The 17,912-nt window shown below is 35.6% G+C and overlaps 1 protein-coding gene across 8 annotated transcripts in view; it reads left to right on the plus strand.

The window, feature by feature from the left end:
* Positions 1-17,912, plus strand: part of VPS54 (VPS54 subunit of GARP complex) — a 105,963-nt gene that overhangs the window by 18,377 nt on the left and 69,674 nt on the right. For 6 of the 8 annotated variants that reach the window (XR_007471078.1, XR_004477361.2, XM_033407214.2 and 3 more), the window contains exons 2-4: positions 6,704-6,859; positions 8,215-8,456; positions 17,204-17,282. Coding sequence is in view for 6 of the 8 variants with exons in the window: in XM_033407214.2 (XP_033263105.1) it covers positions 6,724-6,859; positions 8,215-8,456; positions 17,204-17,282 (457 nt within the window). In the remaining 2 variants the exon portion in view is untranslated. The remainder of the gene's footprint in view (positions 1-6,703; positions 6,860-8,214; positions 8,457-17,203; positions 17,283-17,912) is intronic. The other 2 variants (XM_033407216.2, XM_004280633.4) reach the window with 1 other exon arrangement.

Consider the following 17,912-nt stretch of genomic DNA (forward strand, 5'->3'; position numbering starts at 1 on the left):
AATAATGTTACTATTACATGGATGTACAAATGACTCCTCAAGACCCTGCTTTCGGTTCTTTTGGGTATATACACAGAAGTGGAATTGCTGCATCATATGGTAGTTCTAGTTTTACTTTTTTGAGGAATTGCCATGCTGTTTTCTGAAATGGCTGCACCATTTGACTTCCCACCAACAGTGCATAAGGCTTCTAGTACCTCCACATCCTTGTCAACACTTTTTGTTGTTGTTGATGATGTTTGGTTGGTTGGTTTTGTTTTTTTGGATAGTAACCATCCTAGTGGATGTGAAGTCTGCAATCCTATTTTTAATGACAGTGTAATCCATTGGCTATACTATAGTTTATTAAATAACCGATTCCTTCTTATTTAGAAGTTTGTTTCAGCTTTTTCACTCTTAAAAATAATGCTGAGGTTATTTTTGTTCATATTTTAGAGTGTTTGTGTATTTTCTTAATATATGTTATCTAGAAATGAAATTTGAAATGACCTTTGACGGAAGAAGAGGCATTGGATAGGTAGAAGGATGATATGAATATTCTAGGAAGGACACAGCCTTAACAAAGACAAGGAAGCCTTGATAGTGTGATGGATTAGAGGGACAATTAGACCACCGTATCCAGAATAGAGATTATCAATGGGTAATAGGAAATCAGGCTAGAAAGGAAGGTAAACATCAGATTGTAGAAATCCTTGAGTACCAGCTTGTAAAACTTGGCACTTGTTTGGAAAGTAATGAATAACTTTCCAAATGAAAGCAAAGGTTTTTGAGCTGAAGTATGACAGAATGAAAACATTCTAGAAGATTAATCCTAAAGCAATGTGCAGAATGGTCTAGACTGAAAGCAGAGACCAGTTAGAGGACCACAGTATGATAGAAGGCCGATAGAGGGCAGGCAAGTTTAGGTTTTATAAAGTAGGGTATATTATAAAGTAGGGTATCACTTCTGAAGAACAGAAGGGAAGTAAAATGATTAGTTAGTATATCTCTGTTAACCACTTTGGTAGAGGGGGGAAAAAAGACTTTTGCTATTACTTTACCTGTAATAGGCAATTTCATAGATAGTTCAGAGTTGGCTGTAAATGATTTTGTAATATCATTGTTCTCTGTAAGCAGCTAATATTATAGTGTAGAAGCAAGGGAAGAGATTTTTACACAGTATCTGGGCAATGCCTGTGGTAAATGGTTGTCCATCTCAGCTGCCTTCTCATTCAGCTTCTAAGGAATTCGTTTCTATATATGGTATTATTCTTCTGCAGCATTAAAACTTGATTGAAATGTATTGATTTTCTTTCCTCCATATTTGAAATTGTACAAGAATGCCATCTTCAGGCAGATTAACAGTTACAAATTTAATGTTTTTCCTTCTCTCTGATATTTTGCATTATTTATCTATTTAATGTTTGAAAAATATAGTTTCTTTCCCCCAACTTTTTATTGTGAAGACTACAAAACATACAGAAAAGTGAAAGAATAGAACATGTTAGTCATATGTACTTGACTTAGATAAACCATTTTTAACATTTTGCCATATTTGTTTATCTGTGTGTATTTTTTGCTGAATCATTTGAAAGTAAGTTGTAGGTGGCATCATGTTTCATTCCTGAATACTTTATTGTTCATGTCCTGAGTATAAGGACATTTTCCCATAATCTCAATACCATCAATCCACTTAAGAAAATTAATAATAATTCCAAAATCTCATATAACATCCAATCCATATTCAGAATTTCCCAATTGTTCCAAGAGTGTATTAGAGGCATTTTTTTTTCTTTTTTAACCAGCATCCCGTCAAGGCTTGTATATTGCCTTTAGTTGTTGTCTCTTTATTTATTTTAATATAGAATAGTTCCCCAGCTTTTAAAAATGACATTCATCTAAGTGTCCAGGCCAGTTTTCTTGTAGAGTGTCCCATATTCTCAGTTTATTTGTTTCCCCATGTTGTGGTTTAAATCTCACTATCCTACTCCCCTCTGTTTTCTTAGACTGGAAGGTAGGTCTAGAGCAAAGGTACTTAACTCAGTTCACATACTCTGTAGGGTCTGTGAATAGAATACAGGGAGTCGGAACTTTGGATGGGGAAAAAATTACATCTTTATTTTAATTCAGTGGTTCTCAACTGAGGTGATTTTTGTCCTCTCTCCTCTCTTCCCCCGCATAGGGATGTTTGGCTTTGCCTGAAGACATTTTTAGTTATCACAACTGGGTGCGAGGCTGCTATTGGCATCAAGTGGATAGAGGCTAAGGATGCATCTAAGGATCCTACAATGTACAAGGAAAGAATTATCTAGATCAGAATGTCAATGTCAGTGGTGCCATGATTGAGCAGCCATACCTTAACTGAATTTCAGCTTTTCCTTTAATTGTGAATGTAAGAAACCTTTCACAGGGGTATTAGCACTACCTGTAACTTTGTCACCAAGAGAAATTTCAGATGTTTTCATATCATATTAAATTTATCTCAAAATATTTATGCTCATTTATTGCTTAGAAATTAGGATAAATTTGCATAATCAAGCAAAAATATTACTGTATTAAAATTTAAGAAGATAGTTTGACAGCTATATTTCAGTATAATTGTCCATTGTAATCTTATGTATTTTATGCATTATAAACATTATTCTGGCAAGGGTTCTGTAGACTTTACCAGACTGCCAAAGGAATCCACAGGACAAAAGGCTTAACCCTTGGTCTAGAGGCTTGATTAGATTGGGTTAAACATTTTTGGTGAGAATGCTTCATAGGCGATGATGTTTATTTCATATTATTATTTCATGAATCACATAATATCAAGTTGTCTTATTATTCTGAATGATGCCAAATTTGATGACTTAGTTAATTAAGGTGGTGACAGCCAGATCTTTCCATTTTAGAGATACATTTTCCCCTTTGCCTTGCAAAGTAGTCTGTGAGGTAATACTTTAGCACTGGGTGAATTTTCTGTTTCTGAACAGCCTTTCACCTAGTAGCTTTAGCATATATTGATGATTTTTGCCTAAATTGATTTTTACATTGGGGGTTACAAAATGGTGATTTTCTGTTTCAGTCATTCACATTTACTGGCATTCTTCTATAAATAAGAGATTTCCTTTCTCCTCTCCCACTCCACACCCTTTTCCTCATCCCCCTCCCCCCAAGTAACACTATAGATTCATTATTTTGTATTTGTTCAATATGTTACACTCGGGGTTGTTTTTTTTTTTTTTTTTTGAGCACTCAACTTGTCCTAAATGTGGTCAGTGGGAGCCCTTTAACTTGGTCCTTGTTCCTTTTGATAGATCCTACTGGTCTTAGAGCATTTCCTTGCTTTCTGACACAAGTGTTCTCATGATCAAATTGTTCTTTCTGTGCTTCAGGTTTGGAGTCAACTATTTCTTTAAAGAGCCATTGTTTCTTTGTGGGGAATGGTATTTAGAAACCAGGGTCTGAGCACTTGGTGTGGTCATTGCTTCTGGAGTGACAGTGCTTCTAGACCTTTTAAATAGAAGCTCTTAACTAAACTTTTAGCATAAAAAGATATTTTGAGCTACAAGAAAGAAAAATCAAATGTTTCTGATTTACACATCCTTGCAGTTTTTTTCTTTTGGAACGAATGAGTCTGTTTATTCCTTTCTTTATCAGCCCAGACCCGTGCTTCTGTCTACTCACTCAAGGATTATTGGTAGTTGTCTAACTAATGTTTCTCTCTTCTCTGTTCTATATACTACCCATTTCATTCATCTATAGAATATAATATATTTTCTGTGTGCCAGGAACTGTGTTAGGCATATAGAATACACAGGAAAATGGAAACATCAAGAAGTTCACAGTCTAATAGGAAAGACCTGTGTGAAAACCAAAATTTCAGTATGATTGGTACAAAAATAGAAATAAACAGCGACTAAGTGTAAGAAACCAAAGAAGACTTCAAGAGAAAATATTTGAGTATGGTAATGATATAATTATGAGAAGGTTACCGTGTGAAGAAGGGTGGATCTATTTATAGATTCTCATTATTGGTGACCACTGGTCAAATGCCCAATTTGTATCTAGATGGTAGTTACAAGTGGAAGTGTTAAAAATCGAGGGTTGCCTACATTTAGTGCTGAGAGCTTTCCTTTTTCCTGTATTCTGTTTTTTTGTCTGTTTTTTTTTTCTGGATAGACAAACTATTCTTCACTTACACTAAAACTTTCTTATGAAAGATTATTTCTTTGTTGAAATTGTTTGGTTTAGAGGCCATGTAGATTTGCTTATTTGTTTATACATCCATGCTTTGTGAATAAATCTCCCATGTTTTATTACCAATGATTGCACTTACCAAGTATCTGTGTCATACATGTTATGTGGTTATTAATACAAAGTTTGGTTCTTACTGTGGGGAGATCATCTTAAACACAGGATGGTGAGAGGATCTGAGAGTCAGATGGATAGAAATTGGGGCTCACCCATGTAGGCAGTACCCTAATTGTACATAATCCCTTTATAGCTAGAGATTGTCCCTCTTTTCATAAGAATTAGGAGGGGTGTGGGAAAAAAACAGAAAACTTGTGCATGTTTCCCAATTCAGAATCTTTAAGGAGTAAATAAGCCATTTTTATTTCCCCACCCAGATATAAAAGTAACTTATAGGAGTCTAGAAATGTTTTTCCACAAGTCCTCATCTCCTCAAGTATTTCTAGATTCCTAAGATGTCAATTAGGCTTTCTTTTTGCTGTTAAAACAACATGATGGTAAATAGAATACATTGAAATTGTAGTGTGCTATTGTCGGAATCAATATTTAATTTATCTGACATCAAGCAATGGGTGTTCGACATAAACACATTTTCCATATATTTGTAGCCTACTTCTTTAAGTGTCAAAATGTGTTTATTTTAGCCATTTTATTTGATGAAATTAACAAAAAAGTTAAACAGACTTAATGTCACATGTAGAATTGTCTTTACCAAGCACTGAATGTACAGGCTTCTGTGTTATCAGTGTTTCCTATCCTTAGGAAACATTCTTGAATGTTTCTTCTTCTTAAATATGCAAATGCTTTTATACAGAAACAACTGTACACTTAATATATATGGATATAAATGCAATGGGCCGGTGATGGCTTTCAAACCAATACTCTGATTAATTTTCCCGGATATTTTCATCATAGTACTCTTTTCCCCCAAACCTCTACTGGCTCCTGTAGTTTGACCATACTGTCTTTGTGTGTGTGTGTGTGTGTGTGTGTAAATATGATTTATTTGTCAGTACTTTTGTCAGCATTTTTGTCAGCAAACATTTCACTCCAGCCAAGTCAGTTTCCGCATAGTCTTATGATTATTCTATGTCCCTTAACCTTTGTTCATGCTGTTTTTTGCTTTTTCCGGAACTTTGAGGAAGTTATTTATCTTTGTTCTTTTCTTAGCAGCTTGTTTCTTATGGTCTCAGTGAATGGTGTAATTGGATGTGTTTCCTTTGTGTTAGAAGGACTGAGACAGGTATACAAGAAGTCTGGGAAATGTAATTTTTAGCTTTCCATCAAACTATAGAGGAGCTAGAGGGGATGACTTTTTTTGTCACGAGTCCTAGCCTTATATCTCTCCTTTTATTTCTTACTCTTACTTTTCTATTCACCAGGTTTCCTAAATTGGCTTTTTAAAAAACTTGTTAAAGCACATGTATCTTTGTAAACCACCTAATCCTTTTGGGCCTTGTCATACTTATCGCTAGTATCAGGGAACTTAGACTAGGTGATCTCTAAGTTCCTTTTCAACTATAAGCTTCTGTTTATGTTCATTTATTTATTCCTTCATTAAAAAGTATTTATTGAATGTCTGCTGTTTGGTTGATATGATCAGCAATATGAGTTTCTACCCTCCGATAGTAAAATAATACATGTTCTTCATTATCCAGGTTATGTACTGCTTCATTTGTAAAGTGTTAGCTGACATTGTAGCCTTTATTATGTTGTCTTGGCCCCACAAATTCTTTTCTTACTTGTTAAAAAGTGTAGACATAGATTAACTTGTGTTTTGTTTAGGGTTTTGATTTTTTTGATTACCTAATGTAATTGCAAGTACTTTGAAGAATGATACTTCTTTTATAAACATTTAATATAGTGACAGTCACATAGTAATTGTAAACATAATGATAACTAGTGTTCATTTATGAACACTAACTTTGAGGCAGGCATTGTTTTAAATGCTTTACATATATCCATTCCTTTAATTCTTACAAAATGTTTATGAGATGGGATCTTTTTTCATCTCCATTTTTACACATGAAGTAAAACACACAAAGATTAAGTAAATTTCCTCAAGGTTATATTGCTAGTAAGTGAAGCTGGGGTATGAGCCCAGACAGTCAGATTTCAAAAACCCATGCACTTAACCGACTTTGCTGTAATGTATAATTATTATATACTTGCTGAATGAATGGAATTTTTAATATATATTGGTTACAGTTTTGGTATCTATTTTCACTTTGGATAAAAGACTAAATAAGGATATTTCACTTTGAGGAGAATACTTTTTAAACAAGGACAAATAACTTTCTTAGCAAACTAAATATAGTGAATGACTCCCACAATTGATAGTGAGTATACAAATTATGTACTTACACCTTGAGGGATTTTAAATAATGTGTCTGTTTTTGAAAGAAAATTTTTGTGACATGTATAGTACTTACAGATGAGTTTTGATTTGTATTAAGTATCTTGATGATTATTTGTTGCTCATTTTCAGTTGAGTGGTGATTTTATGCAATGGCTTCAAGCCACAGTTCTTCACCAGTGCCTCAAGGAAGCAGCAGTGATGTTTTCTTTAAAAAAGAGGTAGACCCGACAAAACACATTCGACCTGTGCAGTCACTGCCAGATGTGTGTCCCAAGGAACCCACAGGTAATACCTTTTTTTCCGTTTTTTGAGGAATTTTATTGAGGATTTGTTTTATCTTTAAATGAAGTCAGATATCATATACTTAACTCAAAAGAGTAAATTTTACGATATGAAAACTAAAGACATAATTTGGAAATAAGTTGATTAAGAAATTGGAATATAGTTCTTTTCATACATTTCCATAAACGAAGTCACTTATATAAACTGAAAGAAAAGTTTTGAAAATGAGGGTACAGATTGAAAGCTCTTCAGTTAAACATAGTACAGTCAGTCCTCATTACTTGCCGATTCTGTATTTGCAAATTTGCTTAATTCCTAAAATTTAGTTGTAACGCCTAAATCAATACTTGTGGCACATTTGTGGTCATTTGTAGACAAGCACAGAGGAGTGAAAAATTTGAATCGCCTGATATGCACGTTCCCACCTGAGGTTGAACTAAGCAACACTTTGCCTTCTTTCAGCTTTCATGCTGTAAACACATGTCCCTTTTGTGGTCTATTTAGTGCCACATTTTTTTGTATTTTTGTTGATGATTTTGCTGTTCAAAATGGTTTCCAAATGTTGTACTGAAGTGCTTTCTAGTGTTTCTAAGCACAGGAAGGCTATATTGTGTCTTATGAGGAAAATACGTATGTTGCATAAGCTTCATTCAGGTGTGAGTTACAGTGGTGTTAGCCGTGAGTTCAATGTTAATGAATGAACAATATATATTAAATAAGATATCTTTAAACAGAAACACACACAAAACAAGATTATATATTGATTGGATGATGAAAGTTGCAAAGATTTGCAGGAACGTAACCCTGTATTTCCCATAGGAGCAAAGGTTCAGTATTTGCTTATTAAATGTTCCAGTGACTTTATAGAACAAAACTGTGAATAACGAGAACCGACTGTATATTTTTCTCTCCTCTATGGTTAATGTCACAGCAGCATTTTGGTTATCTAATTATAAGCTGAAAAAAAGGATATTGGAACCAGGTGTGTCTGCCATAAAACAATAGAAAAAAGGCCTACCTGTGGAAAAAACCTGGAGTATTAAAGGATAGAAGACATACAGTAGAAGGTAGAAGAGTTTTGATGTTGAAAAAAAGATAAATTGTACATTAAGGAAAGAAATTAATGAAAGACTTTCTTCCCCCCACCCTTCAACTACAACCCTCAAATTCTGCATATCCTTTATCTTGTACATGTTTTTCCTCCCCTTGGCAGTTGATGCTGACAGCTGAAGGTTAAAGCATTTGCTATAGAAGGGAGAGTTTAGTTGCTTTGTATAATCTAAGCATTTTTATTTTTCTAGAATGTGCTTTCAAACATAAAACTTACTTTACAGAGTTCTCTTGTTTACTTTTTGCAGGTGATTCAAATAGTTTATGTGTTGCCCCATCTCTAGTTACAGATCAACATAGATGGACTATATATCATTCCAAAGTAAATCTCCCAGCAGCATTAAATGATCCTAGATTAGCAAAAAGAGAATCTGACTTCTTCACAAAAACATGGGGATTGGACTTTGTGGACACTGAAGTCATACCTTCATTCTACCTCCCACAGATCAGCAAGGAACATTTTACAGTATATCAACAGGAAATCTCTCAGGTAATATCTGATCTTGATATTAGTTATAGTCAGGTTAAAAGTAAAAGAAATATTTCTAGTTTGATTTATTATAGATTTCTGACCAATAATCTTTGATGAGCCTATGGTATTCTTTTCTTTTCATATACATTCTATTGTCCTGGGTTGTATTTAATTCTTTGCTTAGATATATGTAAATATATTTCTCTTACAGTAGTGATTTTTCAGAATTATACATTCCTAATAGTTCTAAGAATCAATGTGAAACACACCAATAAGAAACAAACAACCCAATTAAAAATTGGGCACAGGACTTGCATAGACATTTCTTTGAAGGAGATATACAAATGACCAATAAGCACATGAAAAGATGGTCAACGTTACTAATGTTTCATTTTTTATTTTGTAATTACAAAAAAAGTTAGTTAATATACAATAGTATGGTAGTTTCAGGTGTACTATATAATGATTTGACATTGGCATATGTTATGAAATGATCACCACAGTAAGTCAAGTAACTGTCTGTCCCCGTACAAAATTATTACAATATTATTGACAATATTCCTTATGCTGTGTATTACATACCCATGACTTATTTATATTATAACTGGAGGCTTGTGCCTCTTAATCCCCTTCATCTATTTTGTCAACCCCCCAAGTCCCCTCCTCTCTGACAACCATTTGTTTATTCTCTGTGAGTCTGTTTTCCTTTTGCTTTGTTTGTTTGTTTTGTTTTATAGATTCCACATGTTAAGTTGGAGCATACAGTATTTGTCTTTGTCTGACTTATTTCACTTATCATAATACCTTCGAGATCCATCGATGTTGCAGATAGCAAGATTTCATTTTTTTTTAATGGCTGAGTCATATTCCATTGTGTATATATACCACATCTTATTTAGCCATTAATCTATTGATAGACACTTAGGTTGCTTCCTTATCTTGGCTGTTGTAAATAATGCTGCAGTGAATATTGGTGTGCATATATCTTTTAGAATTAGTGTTTTTGTTTTCTTCAGGTAAATACCTAGAAGTGGAATTGCTGGATTCTGTGGCAGTTCTATTTTTACTTTTTTGAGGAACCTCCATACTGTTTCCATAGTGGCTGTACCAATTTATCTCAGCAACCGTTCACCAAGGGTTCCCTTTTGTCCACATTCTGACCAAGACTTTTAATTTGCTATTTGTTGTCTTTTTAGTAGCAGCCATTCTGACAGGTGTGAGGTGGTATCTCAACTGTGATTTTAATTTGCATTTCCCTGATAATTAGTGATCATCTTTTCATGTGTCTGTTGACCATCTGTATGTCTTCTTTGGAAAAATGTCTATTCAGGTCCTCTGCCCATTTTTGAATTGAGTTGTTCGTTTTTTTGATGTTGAGTTGTATGAGTTCTTTGTGTATTTTGGATATTAACCATTTATTGGTTATATTATTTGCAAATATCTTCTCCTATTTAGAAGGCTGCCTTTTGGTTTTATTGATAGTTTCTTTGCTGTGAAAAAGCTTTCTAGTTTGATGTAATCCCATTGGTTTATTTTTGCTTTTGTTCCCTTGCCTGAGGAGACAGATCCAAAAAAAAAAAAAAAAAAAAAATTTGCTAAGATCGATGTCAAAGAGGTTACTGCCTATATTTCTTCTAGGAGTTTTATGGCCTCAGGTCTTACATTTAAGTCTCTAATCCATTTTGAGTTTATTTTTGTATATGGTATGAGAAAATAGTCCAGTTAGATTCTTTTGCATGTAGTTGTCCATTTTTCCCAGCACCACTTATTGAAGGGGCTCTTTTCCCTATTGTATATTTTTGCCTCCTTTGTCATAGATTATTTGACCATGTAAGCATGGGTTTATTTCTGGGCTCTCTATTCTGTTTCATTGATCTATGTGTCTGTTTTTGTGCCAGTACCATTTCTGTTTTGATTACTATAGTTTTATAGTATAGTTTGAAATCAGGGAGCATGATACTTCCAGCTTTGGTTTTCTTTCTCAAGATTGTTTTGGCTATTTGGGGTCTTTTGTGTTTCCATACAAATTTTAGAATTATTTGCTCTAGTTCTGTGAAAAATGCCATTGGTATTTTGATAGGGATGGCACTGAATCTGTAGATCACCTTGGGTGGTATGGTCACTTTAACTATTAATTCTCCCAATCCATGAGTACAGTATATCTTTCCATTTGTTTGTGTCATCTTCAGTTTCTTTCATCAGTACCTTATAGTTTCCCAAGTACAAGGCTTTTACCTCCTTGGTTAGATTTATTTCTAGGTATTTTATTCTTTTTGATGCAGTTGTAAATGGGATTGTTTTCTTCATTTCTCTTTCTGATGGTTCATTGTTAGTGTACAGAAACACAATAGACTCTGTTTATTAATTTTGTATCCTGTAATTTTACTGAATCATTTACTAGTTCTGATAGTTTCTTGGTAGCTTCTTTAGGATTTTCTATATATAGTATCATGTATTCTGCCAATAGTGACAGTTTTACTTTTTCTTTTCCAGTTTGGATTTCTTTTATTTCTATTTCTTGTCTGATTGCTGTGGCTAGGACTTCCAGTATTATGTGGAATAAAAGTGGCGAGAATGGACATCCTTGTCTTGTTCCTGATCTTAAGGAAATGCTTTCAGCTTTTCACTGTTGAGTATGATGTTGGCTGTAGATTTGTCATATATGGCTTTATTATGTTGAGGTATTTTCCCATTATATCAACTTTGTTGATAGTTTTTCTCATAAATGTATGTTGAATTTTGTCAAAGCTTTTTCTGCATCTATTGAGATGATCATATGATTTTTATTCTTCAATTTGTTATTGTGGTCTATCATATTGATTGATTTGCGGATATTGATCCATCCTTGCACCCTTGGGTTAAATCCCACTTGATCATATTTTATGATCCTTTTAATGTATTATTGAATTCGGTTTGTTAATATTTTGTTGAGGGTTCATGCATCTATGTTCATCAGGAGTACTGGCCTGTAATTTTCTTTTTTGTCGTGTCTTTGATTTTGATATCAAGGTAATGCTGGCTTTGCAGAATGAGTCTGGAAGCATCCCTTTTGGAGTAGTTTGAGAAGGATAGGTGTTAACTCTTCTTTAGATGTTTGACACAATTCACCTGTGAATCCATCTGGTCCTAGACTTTTGTATGTTGGGAGTTTTTTTTTTTTAATTACTGATTTGATTTCATTACTGGTAATCAGTCTTTTCATATTTTCTGTTTCCTCCTGTTTCCGTTTTGAGAGATTGTATGTTTCTAGGAATTTATCCATTTCTTCTGGGTTGTGCACTTTATTGGTGTATAATTGTTTGTAGTAATCTTTTATCCTTTGTATCTGTGGTGTCAGTTGTAACTTCTTTTTCATTTCCGATTTTATTTATTTGGGTCCTCTTTTTCTTGATGAGTCTGGCTACAGCTTTATCAATTTTATTTATCTTTTGAAATAACCAGCTCTTAGTTTCATTGATCTTTTCAATTGTTTTTTAAGTCTCTGTTTTATTTATTTCCGCTCTGATCTTTATTATTTCTTGCCTTCTACTAAGTTTGGGTTTTGCTTTTTCTTCTTTTTCTAGTTACTTTAGGTGGAAGTTTAGCTTATTTATTTGAGATTTTTCTGTTTACTGAGGTAGGCTTGTATTGCTATAAACTTCCCTCTTAGAATTGTTTTTACTGCATCTCATAGATCTTGGATTGTTATGTTTTTATTTGTTTCTAGGTATTTCTTAAATTTCTTCTTTCATTTCTTCAGTGACCCATTGGTTGTCTAGTAGCATGTTGTTTGGGCTCCACCTGTTTGTGTTTTTGAATTTTTTCTTCTTGGAGTTGATTTCTAGTCACATAGTCTTGTGGTTGGAAAAGATGCTTGATATGATTTCAATCTTCTTAAATTTATTGAGACTTTTTAATAAATTTGTTTAATTATTTTTGGCTGCATTGGGTCTTTGTTGCTGCGTGTGGGCTTTGTCTAGTTGTGACGAGTGGAGGCTCTTCTTTGTTGCGGTGCAGTGGCTTCTCCTGCTGCCGAGCACGGGTTCTAGGCACATGGGCTTCAGTAGTTGTGGCACATGAGCTCAGTACTTGTGGCTTGTGGGCTCTAGAGTGCAGGCTCAGTAGTTGTGGAACACGGGCTTAATTGCTCCATGGCATGTGGGAATCTTCCTGAGCCAGGGCTTGAACCCGTGTCCCCTGCATTGGCAGGCAGATTCTTAACCACTGCGCCACCAGGGTAGTCCATTTTGAGACTTATTTTGTGGCCTAGCATATGATTTGTCCTGGAGAATGTTCCGTGTGCATTTAAAAGAATGCGTATTTTGCTGCTTTTGGATGAAATGTTTTTACATATCTGTTAGTTCCATCTGGTCTAATGTGACATTTAAGACCATTGATTGTCTATCTGAATGACCTATCCAACCATGTAAGTGGGGTGTTAAAGTCCCCTACTTTCATTGTATAACCAGTTTTTCTCATTAATATTTGCTTTACGTATTTAGGTGCTCCTATGTTGGGTGCATATGTATTTACAACTGTTATATCTTCTTCTTGGACTGATCCCTTGATCATTATGTAATGTCCTTCGTTGTCTCTTGTTACAGTCTTTGTGTTAAAGTCACTTTGTCTGATATAAGCATTGCTACCCAGCTTTTTTTTTCTTTTCTTTCCTTTTTTTTTTTGGTTTCCATTTGCATGGAAAACCTTTTTCCATCCCTCACTTTCAGTCTGTGTGTGGCTAGGTCTGAAGTGAGTCTCTTGTAGGCAACATATATATGGGTTTTGTTTTTATATTCATTCAGCCATTCTATGTCTTTGGATTGGAGGATTTAGTCCATTTACTTTTAAAGTAATTATTGATAGGTATGTCCTTATTGCCATATTGTTAATCGTTTTCTGGTTTTTTGTTTTGTTTTGTTTTTTGGGTTTTTTTGTGGTACGTGGGCCTCTCACCGCTGTGGCCTCTCCTGTTGCGGAGCACAGGCTCCGGATGCGCAGGCTCAGCGGCCATGGCTCACGGGCCCAGCCGCTCCGCGGCATGTGGGATCCTCCCAGACCAGGGCATGAACCCGTGTCCCCAGCATCGGCAGGCGGACTCTCAACCACTGCGCCACCAGGGAAGCCCCTTGTTTTTTTTGTAGGTTTTTTTTTTCCTCCTCTTCTTTTGCTCTCTTCCCTTTTGATTTGATGACTATCTTTAGTGTTATGTTTGTTTGAGTTTTAGTTTTTTTTCCTGACGTGGACCATTTTTTTTTTAAGTCTCTCTTGAATTTGCCACAACACCGCCTCCGTTCTGTGCCTTGGCCCCTTGGCCACAGGCATGTGGGATCCCAGCCCCCCAACCAGGGATTGAACCTGAAGTCCCAACCACTGGACCACCAGGGAAGTCCCTAGTGTTATGTTTGGATTCCTTTCTCTTTTTTGTATGTGTATGTATTGTAGGTTTTTTGGTTATCTTTGATTAGTTAGTGTGTATGTATTTGTATTTTTTGGTTACCATGAGTTTTAAATATCACACACACACACACACACACACACACACACACACACTGATTAAGTTGATGCTCTTAAGTTTGAACGTATTCTAACCACCCTACATTTTTACACCCCACCCCCACATTTAATGCTTTTGACGTCATATTTTACATATTATTGTTTTGTGTAACTCTTAACTACTTATTGTGGATATAGATGATTTTACTACTATTGTCTTTCAACCTTCCTACTAGCTTTATAAGTGGTTGATCTACTACCTTTACTGTATATTTGCCTTTACCAGTGAGTTTTTTTAATACTTTTCTTTTTTTAATTTAAATTTTTAATTGAAGTATAGTTGATTTACAATATTATGTCAATTTCTGCTGTTCAGCAAAGCAATTCAGTTATACATATGTGTGTGTGTGTGTATATATACATTCTTTTAAAAATATTCTTTTCCATTATGGTTTATCATAGGATATGCTTTTCATATTTCTAGTTGTGGCTTTTTCTTTTCAACTTAGAGAAGTCCCTTTAATATTTCTTGTAAAGCTGGTTTAGTGGTGCAGGACTCTTAGCTTTTAGCTTTTGCTTGTCTGTTAAACTCTTTATCTCTCCTTCAGGTTTGTGATAACCTTGCTGGGTTGAGTATTCTTGGCTGTAGGTTATTTCCTTTCATTATTTTGAGTGTATCCTGCCAATCCCTTTCGGCATGTAAAATTTCTGCTGAAAAGTCAGCTGATAGTCTTATGGGAGTTCCCTCATACATACTTAGTTGCTTTTCTCTTGCTGCTTTTATGATTCTGTATTTATAATCTTTTTTTTTTTTTTTTTTTAACCATTTTCATTTTAATGTGTCTTGGTGTGGACCTCTTTGGGTCATCTTGCTTGGGACTCTCTGTGCTTCCTGGACCTGGATATACGTTTCTTTCCCCAGGTTAGGGAAGTTTCCAGCTATTATTTTTCCAAACAAGTTGTCTGCCATTTTTTTCTCTCTCTTCTCCTTCTGGGACCCCTATAATGTGAATGTTAGTATGCTTAATGTTGTCCCAGAGGTCTCAAACTACTTTTTTTTATTCTTTTTTCTTTTTTCTGTTCAGCTTCTGTGATTCCCACTACTTCCTCTTCGAGACTGCTGAAGAGATCTGTATCATCTAATCTACTGTTGATTCCTTCTAGTTTCAGTTATTGTATTCTTCAGCTCTGTTTGGTTCTTTATATTTTCTAACTCTTTGTTGAAATTTTCACAGTTTTCATTCATTCTCCTCCTGAGTTTGGTGAGTATCTTTATTATTACCTTGACTTTTTAGTGGAGGTGATTGCTTATCTCCACTTGGTTTAGTTCTTTTTTTGAGGTTATGTCTTGTTCCTCTGTTTGGAACATATACCTCCGTCTCCTTATTTTGCCCAATTCTCTGTGTTTATTTCTGTGTTAGGTCAGTTATATTTCCTGATCGTGGAGAAGTGGTCTTAAGTAGGATATGTCCTGTGGGGCACAGCAACATGCTCCCCTCTGGTTACCAGAGCTATATCCTATAGGGGTAGCCCCTATGTGGGGCTGCATGTGCCCTACTTTGTGGGGGGGGCAACTACTGTGGGTGCACTGGTAGGCATGGCTGGCCTCCGGCCTGATTGGCTTTGAGGCTGTGCCTCATGCAGTGGCCATGGGCCTTCTGGAGGGTGGGGCTGGGGCCCCATGTGGCTATCTCTTCAGCCTCGGGTGGGTTTAGGGCTGGTGCTGGCCTGCTGGTGGGCAGGGCTGGGTTCCCAGTGCTAATAGACTAGAGGGAGGATTCCAAAATGGTGCTCACCAGCACTGGTGTTATTGCAGTGCAACAAGCTCCCAAAATGGCTGCTCCCATCATCTCTATTCCCTGGAGAGGTCCCAGTTGCCTCCTGCCTCTTTCAGAGGCTCTCCAACATTGTCCAGTGGGTCTGCCCCAAGCTCCGTTCAAACAACTGCCTCTGGCTCGGACTCAGAGCATGTGAGATTTTGCATGCACCCTTTAAGAGCAGAGACTCTGTTTCCTATAGCTCTCCAGCTCTCCTGAACATAAGATCCACTAGTTTGCAAAGTCACACATGCTGGAGTCTCATCTTCCCAGCACAGGACCCTGGACTGGGGAGCCTGATGTGGGGCTCAGACCCCTTGCTCCTTGGGGAGGACCTCTATAATTGTGATATTTCTCCCATTTGTGGGTCCCTGACCCAGGCGAGTGGGTCATACCTCTACCCCTCCTACCTGTCTTGCTGTAGTTTCTTCTCTGTGTCTTTAGTTGTGAAAAATCTTTTCTGCTATTCTTCAGGTTCTCATTGATAGTTGCTCTGTAAATAGTTATAATTTTGGTGTGTCTGTGGGAGGAAGTGAGTTCAAGGTCTTCCTACTCCACTGTCTTGGCCACCTCCACCAATGGTTTTAACTGGTAAATTTCATGTTGTGTATATTTCACCACAAAAAATGGACAAGGGATCTGAACAGGCATTTCACCAAAGAAAAGATACAGATGGCTAGTAAGCATATGAAAAATTGCCTGACATCATATGTCTATAGGGAATTGCAAATTAAAACAAGGTGCCACTACACGTCCTTTAGAATGGCGAAAATCCAAAATGCTGTCAAGACCAAATGCTGGCAAGGATGTGGCTAATAGGAACTCTTATTCATTGTGCACAGGAATGCAGAATAGTACAGCCACTTTGGAGACAGTCCTGTAGTTTCTGATAGAACTGCTCTCAGAATGCTGCAGGGATAATACTGTTAGCCCAGGGTTTTTTCCTTACCACACTCCACTTTCCCATATGTCCTGTGTATGGTATCTCAAAAGATAACAGTGTTGTTAGTGGTCATCTAACCTGAACTCAGAGTGGGGTTTCTTTCTGTCTTTCCTTTTTTCTTTTTGGACTCAGAGGAAGTATTAACTACTAATCTGTCTTTCAATCTTAGGTATATAGGTTTAAAATTTTCTTGCTTATTTTTAAAAAGTTATTTTCTTAATTGATTTCTGTTATAAGAATAAGGATTTTTTATTTGCTTTCCCACTTCATTCTAAGTTTATGGAGATTTTACTATAATTGTATAAAATGGGATGAGTATAAGTATATAGACATTCACACATCTCAGTGGTATTTGGTTTATTAAGCATACTTGTTACTTGTATTTAAGTTCAAGAGGCTAGTGATTTCATATTAGAAAAATTTAGAACTTATTTGGTATATTCTTATATTCTGTTTTGTTAAATATTTTAATGCTTTGAATACTCATATTGCCACACAGCATTGATCACATTATTTATTTGTCTTTTTATTAGAGAGAGAAGATTCATGAGAGATGCAAGAAAATTTGTCCTCCTAAAGATACCTTTGACAGGACTCTCTTACATACTCATGGTATGAATATGTGCTCTTTGTAGCATAGCATAAATATTAATGAACAAAATCTTAATTTGAGGACCTTGTTGACTATCATATCTAATTTTTATTTCTAGTGAAATTTCTATAGCCTGCAATCATAATCTTTTCTAAAAGGTTTAAAGAGAAAAATCATGGATCTGATGGTAGTGTTATCCTTCAGTTCAACAAATAGTTATTTAATATTCAGGTGCTTTGTACTTTGCTTGTTGCCTAAAAATAAATGAATAAGAAATAGTCCCTGTCCTCAAGAAGCTGATGGTCTCCTGAGCAAGGTTAAACAAACCAACACTGTATATCAGGCAGTAAGTTCAGCATGGTAATATTGTAAAGAGTTCCTAACTTAGCTTTATAAAAACTGGAGTTGATGAGGATTGTCTGTGTTTTAAACTAACTATCAAGAAATATTTATGTGCAAAAAGGCATTTCAGGAAAGGGGACAGTTTATGCAAAGCCGTAGAGTCAAGAGGGAAATTAGCATGTTCTGGGACCTGCAAGAGTTCAGTATGCTGGCTCCACTGGGAGCAAGAAATGAGGCTGAAGAAGTAGGTAGGAGTCAGATCATGAAGAGCCTTGTATATCATGCTAAGACATTTTTCTTTTCTAAAA

The sequence above is a fragment of the Orcinus orca genome, chromosome 13, assembly GCF_937001465.1.
Source record: "Orcinus orca chromosome 13, mOrcOrc1.1, whole genome shotgun sequence".
In the NCBI taxonomy this organism is placed as follows: Eukaryota; Metazoa; Chordata; class Mammalia; order Artiodactyla; family Delphinidae; genus Orcinus; species Orcinus orca.